Source organism: Bos mutus, chromosome 2 (assembly GCF_027580195.1).
Source record: "Bos mutus isolate GX-2022 chromosome 2, NWIPB_WYAK_1.1, whole genome shotgun sequence".
Taxonomy (NCBI): Eukaryota; Metazoa; Chordata; class Mammalia; order Artiodactyla; family Bovidae; genus Bos; species Bos mutus.
Window position 1 is genome coordinate 46,376,048 of NC_091618.1, and position 18,837 is coordinate 46,394,884.

At 39.2% G+C, this 18,837-nt stretch overlaps 1 protein-coding gene across 1 annotated transcript; it reads right to left on the reverse strand.

The window, feature by feature from the left end:
• Positions 1 to 270: 270 nt before the first annotated feature.
• BZW1 (basic leucine zipper and W2 domains 1) lies at positions 271 to 14,909 on the reverse strand. Its single transcript, XM_005909824.3, has 12 exons — positions 14,770 to 14,909; positions 13,521 to 13,594; positions 11,356 to 11,532; positions 9,623 to 9,717; positions 8,798 to 8,863; positions 8,063 to 8,198; positions 7,220 to 7,329; positions 6,904 to 7,074; positions 6,371 to 6,517; positions 5,687 to 5,825; positions 4,547 to 4,669; positions 271 to 3,933 (listed from the first exon to the last, which is right to left on the reverse strand). Exons 2-12 carry the CDS (start codon positions 13,582 to 13,584, stop codon positions 3,902 to 3,904), a joined length of 1,260 nt encoding a protein of 419 aa, XP_005909886.1. The 5' UTR covers positions 13,585 to 13,594; positions 14,770 to 14,909; the 3' UTR covers positions 271 to 3,901.
• Positions 14,910 to 18,837: the final 3,928 nt, after the last annotated feature.

Below are 18,837 nucleotides of genomic sequence, written 5' to 3' on the forward strand. Positions count from 1 at the left end.
TAAACATTCTAATTGTATCACAGTTTAATGAGATATTGGTCCCTCTCGATAAAGTCTACAAAGCAAAGGACTGAATAGATTTGTTGCCGCTGTCTCCTCTAGGGCACTAGAGTAGGCACAAGCAGTTGAAGCCTTTACTTGAAGGTTAATTGAGTTAATAACTTGACAGCAATTGAGTGAATTTGTAAAATATTCTCACCCTTTTTTCAATTCATTAAGAGGTGAAATTATAATCTTGGAATAAAGATAAAAGGATTATAAGTGCATTGGAAAATTAAAACGACTGGATTTGGTATGGTGGCTAATAGCCATAGTTATATAGAAAGAAAAAAAAAATAGAGGGAAAGGGAGTTTGGAAATCTTTCTGATCCAAACCAAATTTCATACAATTATGCAAGACTGTGTTTAAGTACAAATCCACTGCAATTCAAGTTTTTTAGACAGAGGCCAATTATAAATTCATTATTTTGAAGTCAAAAGCACTTATTTTCTAGATTCTGCTTATATAAAGCCATCTAAAAACATATTTCTTAATAATTATATGTGAAACCATTAGGCCTCAGTAGGCTGGTGAACAGACATACTCTTTATCAATACTAGAGCACTAATATTTTACATGAAAGATCACAGCAAGGCAGTTTACTAGAATTGTCACAGAAATGCAATAGCCTGTTTAACATGGCACCTGTAAATAGCATCGGAGGAAATTTTTACAAAGGTAATTCAGTAGTCTAGGTATTAATAAAGTACACTAAAACTTTGGCATCTATGTTACATTTTCAACCAGCCAATAATAGTTCTATCAGTTCCTGCAAGCAGCTTACTTGGGTATGACTGTAGATTCACTGGTAAAATTTCAATGCCATTTATCAATGTGTTATAACCTACTTTAATTAGATCATTCACCTAGGATTTTAACTGATTTTTATAGATGAGAAGGAACCTGAATGGTTCTAATTATGAATACATTTCCAAATCAAGCAAGAATCGATCAAGACGTCCAAAGCCAACGGGAAATGATTTGTCTCATGCCTGTGGCAGGAAGGGTGTAAAGCATAGCTGTTAAATGATGGTGACTGGCAGAAAACAATACTGCTTCAGGATTTGGACACACATAAAGGTATGTCTGCCAATGCAAACGTCTGCCACTAGGTGGTCCTCCCCTTAAAAAATACATTAGGGTGTGAGTTCTCAAATGGGGGCAGTGTCACTCCCAAACAGGACCTCCAAACCCCCCTTATTCTTTTCATGTAAAAAGCAGATACAATACATATACAGCATATATGTGATACTAAAATTCATTGGGGGAATTCCCTGGTGGTCCAGTGGTTAGGACTCCATGTTTTCAATGCTGAGGGCACACGTTCAAACCCTGGTTGGGGAACTGAAATCCTGCAAGCCACGTAGTATGGCCAAAAAAAATTCACTGGTGTACTGTTAAAGTTTAAAATGCTTTAGGGATAGGGTTGATGAGAAAAAAACCCTTAAAAACATTGAATTGGAAATAAATCTCAGTCATAAGCATTTCTTCTCCCCACCATCACTATGCTGTGTTAAAATATCCTGTGGCATTTGGAATTTTCTTAAGAATATAATAAATGTCTCTAGGACAATACTCCCAGAATAATTAAGAAATTTAATCAGCTCTAAGTACACATTTAATTATGGTATCTAAGAGGAGATTTATCCTTAGAAACTGACACCAAGTTAGGAAAATCAATGAACATTTATCGGATCATGATTACAAGTACAATCTTAACATCTATATTTACATATTTGAGGTTGGCACTGGCAGCTGAGACTCAAAATTGCCACTTAAAATTCAGAATGAAAATCTGCTAAGTCTTTTTAGAAAGCATTCCCTTTCTTTACACTACACTGTCATAGGTGACATCCATTTACTGTTAATATTGTAGTAAGTAAACACTACCTTGTCATTATGAAGGAAAAAACTGATCAAAGATCATAATGTAGTTTTCTGGAAAACTACATACACTTTCACTATACACAGTATATAATAAACAAGGTACACTCTGTACTGCAGCAACATGCAATGGTTTGGTTGTAGAAATGTTAATGTAATTTCTGCTACATCAGAATTCTGTGAAGTTGGGAGTCATAAGGATGAAAAGAGCAATTATTTAATGGTTACACAGTAGATACATCTGACACATAACATACAGTTACCACTAGGTATCAGCATGGAATTTACAAACAAAAACTAAAAAAAAAAAAAAAAGAAGACTGACCTATATAAACCTAAGTGTAAGGATGGACTTTATTTTTTAAAAAAAGTCTTTTGAGGACTACAAATTACAAAGTAAAAGCAGATCACTATGTAGAAACCTAGTGAATACATTTTGCCTGTGCATGAAAGCTTTATCAAAAGTCATTCATTTAACAACTTCACCCCCTTCACAATGGTATCAATTATAATGCTCTTCATAAGGTTATATCTTTATTTCAAACTATATTACATGTTATTCCCTCAAGATAAACTTCTAAACACAAATTCTTGGCTCATAAGAATGGCACCTTTGAAAAAGGCAATTCCCACCCAAGTCTCTTGTGGCATTATTCCAAGTTTGTTTCTTTCACCAGTCAAAAAACTTGCAAAGTGTTCACTTTCAACATGAAATCTTTCCAGCAAAAAGCGTGGCCACACTTTGTTTTCTAATGACTACATATAAAGACAGGTAGCAGCAAGAAAAGATGGAAAGTAAACAGGCAGCCATTAAAATAAATGGATCAACTGTATAGAAGAGATATTTGGCTCATGGCAATTAGAAAAACTGGCAACTAGGTTAACAGCCAGATAATTGAGTCATAAATGAACCTGTGAAGAGAATGAAGCTGGTCCACTATGACCAAGTAGGAATACATCATTATCACCTCACTTCACTCTTTACAACAAATACGCTAAGCCAACAGGCAATATTGAGTTGTATTTGGAGTCCCAATTAGAACATGCTGATCATTTTTCTTTCAACAATTTTCTGGGTTTAGTACAGTCATTTGCTTTACTCGCACTATTTTCAGTCCTCTCTCATGAATCTAAGTGCAGGGTAAGTGTAAAATACTTTAAATGACAAGGCTTTTTCCAAGGTATATTTGAAAATGGCTTTGTGAAAAGAATATTCATTTGTTTTGTGTGGAAAGAAACAAACTGAATGCAGAAGTTTCTCAATGGGGAAAAGCTTAATTTTTCTCTTCCCACTACCTTTGCCACATACAATTTCCCAAATACCCCACTTTCAAGTTTGTTCTCCATGGCTTCATTTTAGGGAATGAAAATCAGAGAGCAGACAATTGAGCTCAAGTACATCTGGGGCTAAAAATGCCAAGAAAATGTTAACATGGAAGCAATGGTCCAGATACTCAAGATTCATGTTAATGAATTCAATTACTGTATATGATAGTTTTCATTGATGAGCAGGGCTTTGGGCATATCAAATTATCACACAAATCATTGCCTTCTGAGACATTGGATACTTTTACAGTTTAATTTGCAAACAGAATTTTTATAACAAATTATTTTTAACCAAATCATATCTTGAAAACTGTTTATATAGAAAACCCAGGGAATAAAGTGAACTGTTCATTGTGGAAGGCCTTAAATTACATTATTACAGTAGAAAATACAGGAGGTAGAAGATAACTGAAAAGACTAATGCAACATCAGATTCAAATCTATAGCTCCTGCAGCTACTTAAAACATGGTTTTAGAAACTAAATCCAACATTTCCAGTAACCATAGAAACAGTTAAAATAAAATTTGCCATGAAAGCCCTTATATCATGCTTGATATAGGGAGGTAGGAAGATGTAAGAACCAGGACACATGAGACATGACATTTTATCTACAACTCCTGTTTGCTTTACTGAGGGTGTGGTTTCAAAATTCAGTCACCTTCTTCAGCTTCAGACTCAGATTCTAGAAAAGGGGAAAAGTGCAATCAAGCATTACATGATATCAGAAAGTAAAAGTTCCATTTATTAACTTTACTTTAAAAAATTTTTATTAATAATGATCTACTCATGAGGAGGATATCAAAAAGTATGCATCTGTGAATCTCAAAATTCATAAATATTTGGACTTCCCTGGTGGCTCAAATGATAAAGAAATCTGCAATGCAGGAAACCCGGGTTCAGTCCCGGGGTTGGGAAGATCCCCTGGAGGGCATGGCAACCCAACTCCAGTATTCTTGCCTGGAGAATTCCATGGACAGAGGAGTCTGGGAGGCTACAGCCCATGGGGTTCCAGAGTTGGACATGAGTGATTGACTAATACACACATTCTCAAAATTTTCAATTTTCCTAAGAATTTTAGTATTATGGCCAATTCATCAAAATACCTGAAGTCTAGTTTTCCTCCCCTGCCTTAAAGTAAATGAGTTTTTGGAGGTGTGTCATGAATGAACAAAAATCTGTACTTTAGGTACAAAATGGTATCTGAATGAAAGATGACATGTATGGACATATTCTTGTCCACATTAAAATAAGTTCTCAGGCTTTACCAAACAGACTGCACAAATGAAAAGACTTACCTTCTTCAGCATTTTTGAGCCACTCTACAAACTTTTTCATTTGCTCAAGGAAGACACTCTTCCCCTTGGCAACGTGTGCATCTTTATACCATTTTAGAATGGGTTCTTCACTCAGAACTTCAGCTGTAAAGAAGAGAACAACCTTTACATTTGTGGAGTATTCATACAGTACTTCCATAACTAAGGCAGAGTTAGAAACTCCCTAAGGTGCACATACCTCATTAGCAATTTTGTTTTTATTGAAATGTAGAGGAAAACCAATTATTTTTGTTGCTTACAAAAACAAATCTGTATTCAACACTCAACTAGTTTCTTCAACAAATTTTTTAAAGAAAAGTAGAAAAGATGAAATGAGAACCATATACTAAGAAACTTTTTATCAACTTGTAGAGTGATTCTCTCAACCAAAGGCAACCTGATCCCCTGGGGACATCAGACAATGTGTACAGACGCTGCTGGTTGTTGCACTGGGGAGATGTGCTACTGGTGCCTGCTGGCTGATGCCAGGGATGCTGATAAACACTCTATAATGCACGGGACAGCCATCTACAAAACAGCTTTCTGGCCCAAAACAGTAGTGTCAAGGCTGAGAAATCTTGTGATAAATGATTAGGGATATTTGATAGATAATTAAAAAGATTATTTTACGTGTGGTACTGTGATTTTACTTAAAAGTCCAGTGTTTTATCGATAAAATTAAAAGTTATTTATTAACTTTTCCAGAATTTTAAATGAGGATTTTAAAGACTTACTTCTAAATCTGGAGGAAGTAAGTGGAGGTATAGATACTTTAAGGAAACCTAACCACAAGTTGATAATCACCAAAGCACAGGGTGCTAAAAAAAAAAAAAAAAATCTGGGGATGCAGGTGGGCCTCTAGGTTTAAAATATGGGAACCAAGAAAATCATTTGTCTGGGGAAGAGGACTGCAGCAGGTGAAGTCTGAGGCTCATCAAGAAGGCTTTAGAGATGTTTTAATGATAATGCACTAAAAATGTATCCAATTATTTCAGACAACTCAGCCCTATGATTAGAGTGAAATACTTTAGGGTGCTGATGTTCAGAGAACTATTCATTAGAATTATTGAGTTTTCTAGGTTTTGCAATAAACATATTAACAAAATTCAAAATTTAAATTACCTTTATAAAAAAGCACCACTATTTTCTGGAAGGCTTTCATGAAATGAATGTTGTCATAGCAGTACTCCTGAATCTTCAGTAACAGAGTCAGCTCAGACTGACCTTGAGTTGTAAAGGCAGCAAGTAGAGGGCTGTATTGCTTTTAAAGGGAAAAGAGAAAAGATTTAGTCATTCAGTACAATGGATTTGTACTGAATGTACTGAATTTGTACATTCAGTACAAACTCCTAAAAGACCACAACTCATCTTTTACAATCACTATATATTCTATTAGTGGAAGTTTTTTGTTTTGTTTTGTTTTAAAAAGGCAGAAAAATCTCTTAAGCATTTAAATCAAAGAGGCAATACTAAACCAAGGATTCCAGATAACTGCAACTACAATCTTAATATTTTAAAGGGAAAAAAGAGAGAATCCTCCTATTTTTCAATATTCTTTCAAAAGCAAACACCAAATTACAGGTTTAAGCTACTTTTAAACATGTATTTGTTTTTATCCTGTGAGCAACAGAAAGCCCAAGTTAAGACTTTTTAAAAGGTTATCACCAATATTTAATGTTATTTGTCTACTTACTGGTGGTTTACCCCCAGAAACCATAGGATATGATAAATCCTTTTGGAAAAGTTCAGACAGTGCACTTATCCCCACTTACAAAAATAATGTTTTATCAGGCACAATTCTAATACCTTCAAGTGCTTGATGGCTTGCTCTGCTACAAGCTCCTCTTTTTTGTTCCATTCCACAGTGCTCATTACGCTGGACCACACTATTCCAATGACAACGGGTTCTGGGATGTTGTTTTTTTTCATTTCTTCCTTGACATACAAAATTATCTGCAAAGAATCCAAATTTCGTACAGAAATAAGTATAATATTTAGTATAGAACTAAGTTTGATACTATACGTATCAAACTTACAAAAAGCATAAGACCTTTCCATGCAACTAGCAAAGACCAGGAGACCACATACAACCACATAACTTTTAAAACTAGAAGGTATAGACTTCTACTTCTAAACCTTATGTTACACATAAGCACACTGCCTAAGAAAAGCCCATGATGGAAACAGAAAGGTCTGTCTATTGGCCTGCACCCTACAAAATCCCCAACTATTTGGATTTTGGGGCACATGTTAGGCACCAAATATGAAAAAGACTGAGGCAAAGCCCCAGCATAACATTCTACAGCTATTATTAAAACTCACCCTGGTGAAATACTTACATCCTTAAATGGATCACCACGGGACATCTGTTCTTGAAGTTCTTTCTGGAGTTCCTTACGAGCTCCTATGGTTTGCTGATTCCGAACATATTCTGAAAGCTCTTTCAAGCCTGCCTCAGTAAAATACTTTGTGAAGTGTTCAACGCTTTGTTTATTGGCAGGAAAAAGTTCCTGAAATGAGAATTTAATCTGGTTAAATGGTCTTCAAATCATTCAAAAAACACTTTCCCTCTTCTCACAGATTAAAAATGGGAAAGCTGCCGATCACATTTTCCTTAAGTGTTGTCAAGAAAGTGAAGAATGAAAAGTCACAAACCATCAGTCTGTTATCCATGCTCACTTTCCGAAGACTTGCAGCTACTGCATTGATATCTTTTTCATTTATCCATGATTTAAAGAGCTTTACAGCAAAAGCTGCTGAAACCCCTGTAGAAAAACAGAGCTTATTTAACAGAAGTACCTTCATGGATTTCAATGACTTTGTCTCCCCATGTCCTCTCTCTGAAGGTCCAGCACACAGGATTATTCACTTTATCCCCAAACCTACCCCTAAACCTCCCTCTGCCACTGTTTACCAACCCATTCCAATTCCTCTACTCTACCACTTGTTAGTTGTGTACTGTTAGTCAAGTTAGATTTTTATGATGTGTAAAATAAGAGTGACAATTCTTACATTTGACAGGGTTGTTCTGAGAATTACATTAAGGCATGTTAAATACTCAGTAATCAAAGCAGTAAAAAAAAATTAGCTTTTAAGTTACTGTACAGAACAATTTAACTATGGAAATCATAAAACGGAACTTGTTTTTCTTTTCAGCTTGCCATTTCCCCCATTTCTCTATTCAAAATGTTCCCAAGTGTCCCAATTGGAATTAATCTCTCTGGGTTTCCACAGCATTTCTATTTTTACTTTACAATCAATCACATTTTGTCTAGACCCTGGATATTTGGTGTGTGTCTAAATGCTAAAGTTATACATTAAATGACTGAAATGAAATGAACCAATTAAATTCAAGGATACTAGTTAAAAAAACTATCACTATCACAAGTCGAATCTATACAAACTATATCCTAACTTTTATATCAGTTCATCTTTTATGCTCTTATCTACACCACTCTCAGCCAACTAGAGATTATCCATTTATGAAAGGTTGATTACCTTCTTTAACCAAATTCTCATTGTAAAGGCTATTAAGAATGGATGCATTAAGTGTTCCATTAGCCAGAAGAACACCAGTCAACATAGCCAGCTTGTTCCTTTCCGACTCTGAAAAACCCTTTAAGAACAGCAGCAGCTATAAAAGTAAATAGTCAAGGGTTAAAAGAAAGAGCAACTGTATTATATAAAGAGAAGCAGTAAAGCATATTATATTGGTTAAAACTATGGGCTCTGAGGTCTAACCACTCAAGTTTATATCTGTTATAATACTGAATAATCTTAGGCAAGTCACTTAACCTCTGGTGCAGTCTCATCTCGTTCATGTATTTTACACATGTAAATGTGTAAAATAAAACTTGCTACACAGGGCTTTTGAGAGTATTGAATGAGTTAAAATTAACTTTACCAAATTTTCTGTGCACTGATACGTACACTATCTGACTCTGACAGCAAGCATGGTAAATTTCTCTTTGTCAAGGTATTTAGCTCTGATCTGTTACTCTGACTTTTGAACAAACTCCACTTGGATTTTTACCCCTTTGCCACTTGTTTGAACACAGAACTAAGAAACAGTGTACAGCAAATTAAACTACATGATATACTCCAAACTTCATTTCAAAGACAGCCCACCTAAATATCTAAAATTATCTCAAATCCATGGCAGAATTAGGATTTAACATCCCCTTCTTTGGCCCCCAACCTTTTGTTTTCCACAAAGGATATTGCTGCTCATACCTTTTTAACTTCATCTTCAAAACCTTTCTCCAGGTATTTGTAGCGCCTGATTAACTTGTTAAAAACCTATAAGAATTAATGAAGGAACTGAATAACTTCATATGTAGAAATGTCAGATACCCAAAAGATCTAAATCAGGGAAACTAAGACCTCTCCACAGTATCTCTAGAACAGCAAAGAAATGAGCCTTTCATTAGATGTTTAATCAGCTTAGGAAGTCTTGTCCTTTCCAAAATCCTACAATATACCAATAATGTTAACACTTTAATCACCAGCCCCAATAGACTTTTATTGCCAAAGTATCAAAGCACAAATTAATTACTGCTCAAATACAAGTCATTTACCTATCTGTAGGATATTAACAGATGATCATAAAATATAGTTCTACTTTCTGAATGACAAAGACAACAACCCTTAGGTTAGATATACTTGTATGAACTTTCAAATGAGATTTTGACTGATAAAGAAGCTAATCTGCCTATAACTCATTCAACTTTAAAAAGCTATATGCAGAGTAATTTAATGATGGAAATCATGATAGGGAACTGATTTTCCTTTTTCAGCTTGACTTTTTTCCTTAAAAAAAAAAAATGAATTAATTCTAGAAAAACAAACAAGAAAAGGAAAAGTTAATTCAATTTTTTTCCTATTTTTTTTCTTCAATGCATTTTTAAGTTTCCAAATCATACTGTACACCAAGAACACCTCTAAACTTTCAGCTCAAATTCCTTCAACCTTCTACCACCAACCTCTTAAAAGCAGACTATTCCTTAAACATTAGCCAAATGGATAACAGCTAACTGAATTATGTAAAGTTTAATTTACCTGAGCAAATGCTTGCATGGTCTCTAGGTCTTCTTGTGCTGCAAACACACAGACATCTGTACGCATCATGTCATCTGCCAGTGTACCACCTGGGGCTAAAGTATATTTCACAAAAAAAATTGCAATGACATTCATTTAAAATTAATAATTATTTCAACCTTTCTTTCTGATTTCACAGTTCCACCACTGAGCAACTGTTTGACTACATGCAAGCTATGGAAGACTCTCTAAGCCTCCATTCTTCATGTACATAAATAACAGTTCTCATTCCAGCAGGCTGGTATGAGGTTCAATACAATGTTACTGTGAAAACATTTTGGAATATTTTAGGGAGCCATGGAAATGACATTACCAGCATCAACTGAGGATATATAACTAAGTAGCACATTCTGTTAAGATATCCTGAGCTGCTGAGAGTGAAGGCAGGAGTAAATTAGCAGGGCTATGAGTAGAAATATAATGTGAGCCACATAATGTAATTCTAAATCTCCTAGCAGCCACATTAAAAATAAGAAGTGAAATTAATTTTGATATACTTTAACCCAACACATCAAAAATATTAACACTTTAGTATTCAAAGTATTATTGAGATGTCTTATTCTATTTAACATTGTCTTCAAAATCCAATGTGTACTCTCAATTTGTACTCGGCACATTCTAAGTGATTGATAATTAGCTAGTGACTAATACATAGAAGAATGCAGAATTAGGCTTCAGTTACTTGTTGTTCAATTGCTAAGCTGTGTCCAACTCTGCCACCCTATGGACTCAGGTATAGTACTGTCCTGAATTGACTCCAGGACTCTAGTGGACACCAAAATCTGTCAGTACTCAAGTCCCTTATATTAAAGGGAATGTGTGTGCTTAGTCACTCAGTTGTGTCCGACTCTTTGTGAACCAACCGACTGTAACCCACCAGGCTCCTTTGTCCCTGGGGATCCTCCAGGCCAGAATATTGGAGTGGGTTGCCATGCCCTCCTCCAGAGGATCTTCCCAACCCAAGGATAAAACCCAGGTCTCCTGCATTGCAGGCAGATTCCTTACTACCTGAGCCACCAGGGAAGCCCATGAATACTGGAGTGGGTAGCCTATCCCTTCTCCAGGGGATCTCCCCAACCCAGAATTGAACCAGGGTTACCAGGGGCATAGTATTTGTATACAACCCGCATTTATCCTTCTGTATATTTTAACGGTCTCTAGGTTGTACGTAATATCAAATACAATGTAAATGCTAAAAAATAGTTGCTGGATACAGAAAATGCAAGTTTTACTTTTTGGAACTTTCTGCTCCTCCCCTCCCTGGAAAATTTTTGATCCACAGTTGGGTTGAATCCATGGATGTGGAACTTTGGATATGGAGGCTTGTCTGTATGAAGTATTTGGTAAGACAGAACAAGAGATACAGATTTCTTCATTAACTCAGAGTATGCAAACACGAGTTGGAAAAATCACTGATGACATGTTTTGGGACTTATGTATCAGACTGAAAAGTCTTCTCCAAATGTTATGGTTCTGTCATGGGTTTCAAATATAAAGCTATACAGAGCAAGGCGATCTGCAAATTTACTATAATTTGAGAAGGGAAAAAAAAAAGTGAAAATCCATAGGGGGTAAAAAAAAGAAAACAAACAGAAACAAAGCCATCCTGATTTGATATGTCTGTCAAACAGTTCATATGCTGGGTTTTACATAATCCCCATACAACACACTTCTCATAAGACCCGGACACTTACCCAGCATTCCGCCAGCCACCAGGATGTCAAAGAGTGTTTCTGCATATCGTCGGTAATCAAGTTTTGCTCCAGAAGCATCAAGAAACTTTGCTACTGCTTCCAAATCAGTACCAGTTTCAGTTAAGCCTTGAATAATGCAGTCTTGAAACTGAGTAGGGTCAAACCTCTCTTTTTCATCTGGAGGGAAAACCCCAAAACATTTAAGTTTTAAAAGGGCATGAAACCACTGCCCTATGAAGCTGTAACTACTGAGTAAGTTAACCACATTCATTACAATTTCACTTATTTCAATACCTGGAAAAAACAAACGCTACTTAATTGCCTAAGACCTGTAACACAAGCAAACACAACAGGGGACTAAATACACATCCTTTGCAAGTTGCACCTCTACGAGTGCAAGACAGGACTGCCTATCACAAGAAGTGTATGGCTTTTCTCTATTTTTTCACACAGGTCTCCTAAGTGACCTAAATGAGCTGGTGTGTTCCTACTGCTAGGAGACAATTTCCACCTGGAATGTGTCAAATTCAAGATATCTTCTATACCTCAGGTAAACTTTATTCCTGAGTGAAATTTTGTCTAAGTACGGACACCTCTTGATTTTCTTTAAATGACCATAACACTTTCTACTTAAAAAAAAAAATCACTCTAATACTTATTAAGGTAATTTCTAGAAAGTACATTTTTTGAGTATCCAATACATGACATGCAGCAGTTATGAGTAGGGGCTCTGGATTTAAACTGCCTGATTTAAACTGAGATCAGCACTTAGCTATCTGAAGTTGAGCAACTTAGTGCATTCTTCATGTCTGAATGTTCCTGAGGTAAATGGTGATTAAGAGTAGGATCCATCTCATGAAGTTGTTCTGAATATTAAACGACATAAATAAAATATAAAGCACACTAAGCAGTGCCTTGGGTATATACCTAGCCTTTACTGTGCTGCTGTTACACACTCCAGGGTAGGGTTTGATTTCCCTATCTAGGTTAGATGCTGTCTTAATTTCTACATAGCACCAGGGTGACCAAAGTTTGCCTAGGACTTTTCTTGTTTCAACACTGAAAGGCTTATGTCCTGGGAACTCTATTCAGTCCCAGGCAAATCAGGATCCAATTATCAAGAACTAAGAGACCATGAGTAATCTCAATCTGCAACTGGGAAAGTGACATATCTTCCTGATACAACAATATTAAAACTACTTGATAATGTATTATACCAGATAACATATACAGGCTTTTCCATTATAGAATTGTTCTGGTTCCCAACTATTCTTCCTCTTGAGAAAATTTACTGGCCTAAAACTTAATGAATCTTCAAAGACTAAAATCAAAACACTCCTTGTTCCCTGCTGTAAGGTGGCAGGCTACAATTAGAAATTAGAAGATTATTTAATATACATCTCAAAGTGTCTGCCACTCAGGGTTGAAAAACATAATTTATAACCAGTAGCCAACCCAGTTCTTTATTTCCTAAAAGTTTTCTGTAAGATAAGGTCAATATGTACTTTTGAGCAATAACATTGAAAAGTTTAGGGGTAAAACATTAAAGCTAATAAAAAATATATCTGAGACCACATCTCATTTAACTTTATATCGTGAGTTGCTACAGTATTCAATATTCCCCAAAGTATATAATAAAACACAAGTAGTTAATGCAATTCTTGTGCTTTAAAACAAAAACCTAAGTCTGTGAGGAAATAGTTTCAAAAGACAGTGCAATGTGAACTCTGTTCCATAATTAACTTCCATGGGTTAAAGTCTGATTTTTCTCTCACAAATGTTCACATAGCTTGGATGAAACTAGTAATCACATTAGGAGTTCTCCTTTTATAAATTGACTTTTTCTCTCAACCAAAATCTTGCTTAAATGAAATTTAGCGAGTGAAAATGAAGCCCTGAAGTCCATACTTTTTTTTTCTGTTTAGAGTCACTATATGTTCACAATAAAGACCATTCACTAGCTTGCTTAGATCTATGTTGATATCACAAATCTTAAAAGCAGAAGAAACAGTAAAGATATCTGACATGGCAGTCAACTACAAATTCAAGCTCCTTTCTGGCACTTTCTCTTTAAGTTTTAATACTAAGCAATAGCCTGCCAGAGAAACCAAAATATAAGTTATTCTGGAGGTCTGCAGAGAAGATATTAAAATATAAATATTTACCTCTTTTTCTGGTTTTAAAACGCTGGCCTGATAGCGTTGGCTTTTGCTGCTTTTGATTATTCATAAAAGACACCCTAAAGGGGGAAAATAAGGCCTTAAAAATATCAGTGCCATAACATCCATTTTAAAAACAAAGCATCAAACCTTGGCCTAGTCACGGATAAACTACATAGAACATACACTTTCAGCCTAGCAGTAGACCTGGGAAGGCATAAAGAATTACCTTTGCTTGATTAAATGTAAGTTCAAAACCTGCATTTCTCTCTACAATTTAAAGATGAAATGTGAAGGCCACTTTTAAATGACTTCACAGCGCCACTGCGACTAGTGGCAAATCACCCATCATAAGCACAGTCTCCTCCTCGTTCCTGTTTAAATTCGCCTTCATCTTCCACTACTCTGAGCACCACAGAGGGCTAACAGAAACGACCACCATAATTAGCAGGTATCCAAAACATGTATGTCAATTTAAAGACGCTATCAGAAGGCTAATCCCTTCATCCGAGGGCAGCACCACCCTACCCTCAAGTCGTGCCCGGGACCGTAGCGGTGGCTTGCACCACTCCAGCCGGCAAAAGGTGGCTGAGAGCGGGCCTAGCCTCCTCCACCCCATACCTTACAAGGCAAGCCTCCTGCCGGGGCACGTGTCTCCCCATTCAACCCTTCCCGGGCCTCCAGCCCAGCGACGGATAATCCACCCCCGCCCAAGGGCTGCTCCTCGCCCGCAGCCCCTTCTCCACTGACCCCGTGGTCGGCGGTGGCGGCCGCCGCAACGAGCGGACCAAAGGCGCCGAGGCGCTTCGCGCCGGGGGCCCCGCCGCCCCGTACATCCGCCCGCCCTCCAGCGAAAGCAGCGGCGGTGGAGGCGGCCGCAGTGGTGGTGGCGGCCCCGCCGCCCCGCCCGCCGGAACCCCCACGCGTACATCACCCAACAGAGGCCGCGGCGGCTTTGTTACCCAGGCCGGGCAGGGCTGGACCAGGGCCTCCCTCGCCCACTGCCTCCGTCGGTAGAGCCGCGGGGCACACCCGCGCCCCGCGTTCCGGCCCGGGCAGCCGCCTCTCGACCTCCCCGCTGAAGCAGCCGCTCCGACCCCCGAATCCAAGCTCGAGATCTGGTCCGGCTTCATGCGGCGGCCTCCGCCCGGGCCCATCCAAATCCGGCCGCACAGGACCCACCGGCTCCCTCACCCTCTACCCAGCGACGAGGGGCCGCAATCTCGGCCCGAGATAAGCAAGCCCAGCGACTCACCGAATTTAAGGCGATGAGAAAAGAGCCAGAAACCCCGGAGGTGGCAGCAACTGCGGCGGTGTCTCCTCTGCTACCGGAACTAACGCCAGGAGGAGGAGGAGGAAAGAGGTGCCACCCCCGCCCCGGCCGGTCTCCTATCGCGAGATTTCTTCCCCCGGTGCCCTACCCACCCTTCTCCACCCCTCCTGGATCACCGCTCAGCGGCCTAGGGTGGGAAAGGAAGCGAACGTGATTTTCAAAGATTCTTTATTCTTTTATTGGGTTCCCGATTTCCCGGACTTAGACTAGACTAGCCCATCTTTCTTCCACCGCCGTGTCCTCCGGCCTCTTAGTTAGCACCTGGAGGGGGTTGGGAGAACAAATATCCCCCACCACCCCCGCCGGTGCCGAGGAAGTTGGATACGTCCGTCCCCAGTCCCTTCCGCACCGACCCTTCCACCCACTCCCCCTCCCACACCCTCCCCCTGCGCCGGAAGTTGAAGCCGGAAGTCTGGGGACGCCCAGGACGTTCGCGGGTAGGAGCGGAGTTTAGTAAGGAGGGTTTTTCTGTCCTCTTCTCCGACTGAAGTTGGAAAGAGCTTGCACAGGCTAAGTCCGAAGCGGGGCAACGTTGCTCCGCGATGGTGGCTGGGTGGGGTCGTGTACTACCACTGCTAGGAGCGAGGAAAATCCAGGTAGGGATCAGAAGGAAGTTTGGTCCTCCGACTGCGGCCGCCATCCTTGCAGTGGTCTCCGTAGTTCCCTCCTGAGTATGATGCGCTGGAGGATTTGTTAAAACGCACTGCTGAGACTCACCTGAATCCCATCGGTGTGGAACCCAAGAATGTGCATTTCTAACAAGTTCCTTTTGATGCTTAATGCTGTCAGTCAAGGGACCATAAAGAAAGCTCAGCGCCTAAGAACTGATGCTTTTGAACTGTGTCCAGGTTTCTAACATCCACAGTGCTTTTTGCACACACTATCGAATTAGAGGATGTGTCATCAGAGAGCTGGGGAACAGTAAGATAGTGTGTGCGAAAAACACTGTGGCAGTTACAAACCTGGACAAATAGGGACGCACAGTGTCTTCAGGATATAGGTTTTATTTTTACTCCGTTTGTGCACTAGTTGTTTGCCTCTTCATCTGCTTCCTTAGTCTCCTACCAGTTCAGTTCAGTTGCTCAGTCCTGTCCAACTCTGTGACCCCATGGACTGCAGCATAGCATTGCCAGGCCTCCCTGTCCATCACCAGCTCCGAGAGCTTGCTCAGACTCATGTCCATCCAGTCGGTGATGCCATCCAACCATCTCATCCTCTGTCGTCCGCTTCTCGTGTCTTCAATCTTTCCCAGTATCAGGGTCTTTTCCACTGAGTCAATTCTTTGCATCAGGTGGCCAAAATATTGGAGCTTCAGTATCAGTCAGTGAATATTCAGGACTGATTTCCTTTAGGATGCACTGGTTGGATCTCCTTGCAGTTCAAGGGACTCTCAAGTCTTCTGCAACACCACAGTTCAAAAGTATCAGTTCCTCACCACTGAGCTTTCTTTATGGTCCATCTCTCACATCTGAACATGACTACTGGGAAAACTATAGTTTTGACCAGCCGGACCTTCGTTGGCAAATTAATGTCTCTGCTTTTTAATCTGCTCTCTAGGTTGGTCATAGCTTTTCTTTCAAGGAGCCAAGTGTCTTTTAATTTCATGGTTACAGTCACCATCTGCAGTGATTTTGGAGCCCAAGAAAATAGTCGGTCACTGTTTGCATTGTTTCCCACCTATTTGTCATGAAGTGATGATCTTAGTTTTTTGAATGTTCAGTTTTAAGCCAGCTTTTTCACTGTCCTTTCACTTTCATCAAGAGGCTCTTTAGTTCCTCTTCACTTTCTGCCATAAGGGTTGTGTCATCTTCGTATCTGAGGTTATTGAAATTTCTCCGGGCAATCTTGATTCCAGCTTGTGCTTCATCCAACCTGGTATTTTGCATGATGTACTCTGCATATAGGTTAAACAAGCAGGGTGACAATATACAGCCTTGATGTACTCCTTTCCCAATTTGAAACCAGTCTGTTGTTCCATGTCTGGTTCTACCTGTTGCTTCTTGGCCTGCATACAGATTTCTCAGGAGGCAGGTCAGGTGGTCTGGTATTCCCAACTCATGAAGAATTTTCAAGTTTGTTGTGATCCACAGTGACAAAGGCTTTGGTGTAGTTAATGAAGCAGGAATAGATATTTTTTTTGGAACTCTTTTGCTTTTACGATGATCCAGGGAATGTTGACAGTCTGATCTCTGGTTCCTCTGCCTTTTCTAAATCCAGCTTGAACATATGGAAGTTCTTGGTTCACGTACTGTTGAATCCTACCTTGAAGAATTTTGAGCATTACTTTGCTTGCGTGTGAGATGAGTGCAATTGTACAGTAGTTTGAACATTCTTTGGCATTGCCTTTCTCTGGGATTGGAATGAAAACTGACCTTTGGTCCTGTGGCCACTGCTGAGTTTTCCAAATTTGCTGGCATACTGAATGCAGCACTTTCACAGCATCATCTTTTAGGATTTGAAATAAAGTGAAGTCGCTCAGTCATGTCCAACTCTTTGCGACCCCGTGGACTGTAGCCCACCAGACTCCTCTGTCTATGGGATTCTCCAGGCAAGAATACTGGAGTGGGTTGCCATGCCCTCCTCCAGGGGATCTTCCCCACCCAGGGATCGAACTCGGGTCTCCTGCATTGCAGGCAGACAGTTTATACTCTGAGCCACCAGAGAAGCCCCAAGCTCAACTGGAATTCCATCCACTAACTTTGTAGTGATGTTTCCTAAGGCCCACTTGACTTTGCACTCCAGGATGTCTGGCTGTAGATGGGTGATCACACCATCATGGTTACCCGGGTCATGAAGATCTTTTTTGTGTAGTTCTTCTGTGTATTCTTGCCACCTCTGTTAGGTCCATACCATTTCTGTCCTTTGTTGTGTCCCATCTTTGCATGAAATGTCTCCTGGGTATCTCTAATTTTCTTGAAGAGATCTCTAGTCTTTCCCATTCCGTTGTGTTCCTCTATATCTTTGCACTAATCACTCAGGAAAGTTTTCTTATCTCTCCTTGCTGTTCTTTGGAACTCCACATTCTGATGGGTGTATCTTTCCTTTTCTCCTTTGCCTTTATCTTCTCTTCTTTTCTCAGCTATTTGTAAGGCCTCCTCAGACAACCATTTTGCCTTTTTTGCATTTCTTTTTCTTGGAGATGGTCTTGATCACTCAAAAAACAGTTTGTCCCTAAAATCACCTGTCTTGGATCCTACTTATTTTCCTTATCAAGCAGACTAAATTTTGGTAAATTAATCTGTTTTGGCTGATTTATTTTTCCTTAACAATCTGACCTTTGCCCCATGCCCCTTCCAACTTCATGGAAAATTACTTTTTTCAGGGTTCTTTCTCTAAATTATTGCCAAATACAGTGGTTCTTTCAATCTTGAGAATTTAAGGTGTTACCTGTCTCCTTAAAACCTCACTGCAATTATGACTGACTTGTATTGTTGTATGGCAGAAACCAACAGAATATTGTAAAAATTAAAAAACAAAAAAACAATTTCCCTCCAGCCCTCCTGGTTACCTCTGCATGCTCCTTTGTATTTGCTCGTTCATCTTTTTTGTGGTCACACCTTTTACCATCTTTCCTCAGATTTTCTTATGTGGCAGCATTGTACATTATCAGGGATTTAACTTTTATCTTCATTTAAAAGAGTTCCAAATTTATCTATTGAACAAATATTTGTTGAGTCCAGGCTCTGTGCCCTTTGAGGTTGAGGGAACAGCAGTGGAAAGATCTTGAGGTAGGAAAAAAATCTGACTCACTGGAGGAGCTGACAGAGGCTATTGTGACTAGCTGGTTGGAGATGAGAGAATGTGGGGAGCAGAGGAAAGTGGCAAGAGTCAGTCTTTTAAGGATAGCCCCATCCTTTTTCTCAAGCCACCAATTCACCATATCCGATATCTTTACAAGAATACCAAAGTAAACCCTTGGTACTACTGATTACTTTTCTCCCAAAATCACGTTTCTCACTTCTGAAGTTCTGTTAAAAATACAACGTTTTA

Bases quoted from the DNA above. Each gene is read 5' to 3' on its own strand.
- BZW1 (XM_005909824.3), bottom strand. From the start codon at position 13,584: ATGAATAATCAAAAGCAGCAAAAGCCAACGCTATCAGGCCAGCGTTTT. The intron at 5,826-6,370 runs GTATTAGAATTG...TCCCTTTAAAAG, and splicing joins AAGCCATCAAGCACTTGAAG to CAATACAGCCCTCTACTTGC. The intron at 4,670-5,686 runs GTAATTTAAATT...TCTTCTTTACAG, and splicing joins AGTGGTGCTTTTTTATAAAG to CTGAAGTTCTGAGTGAAGAA.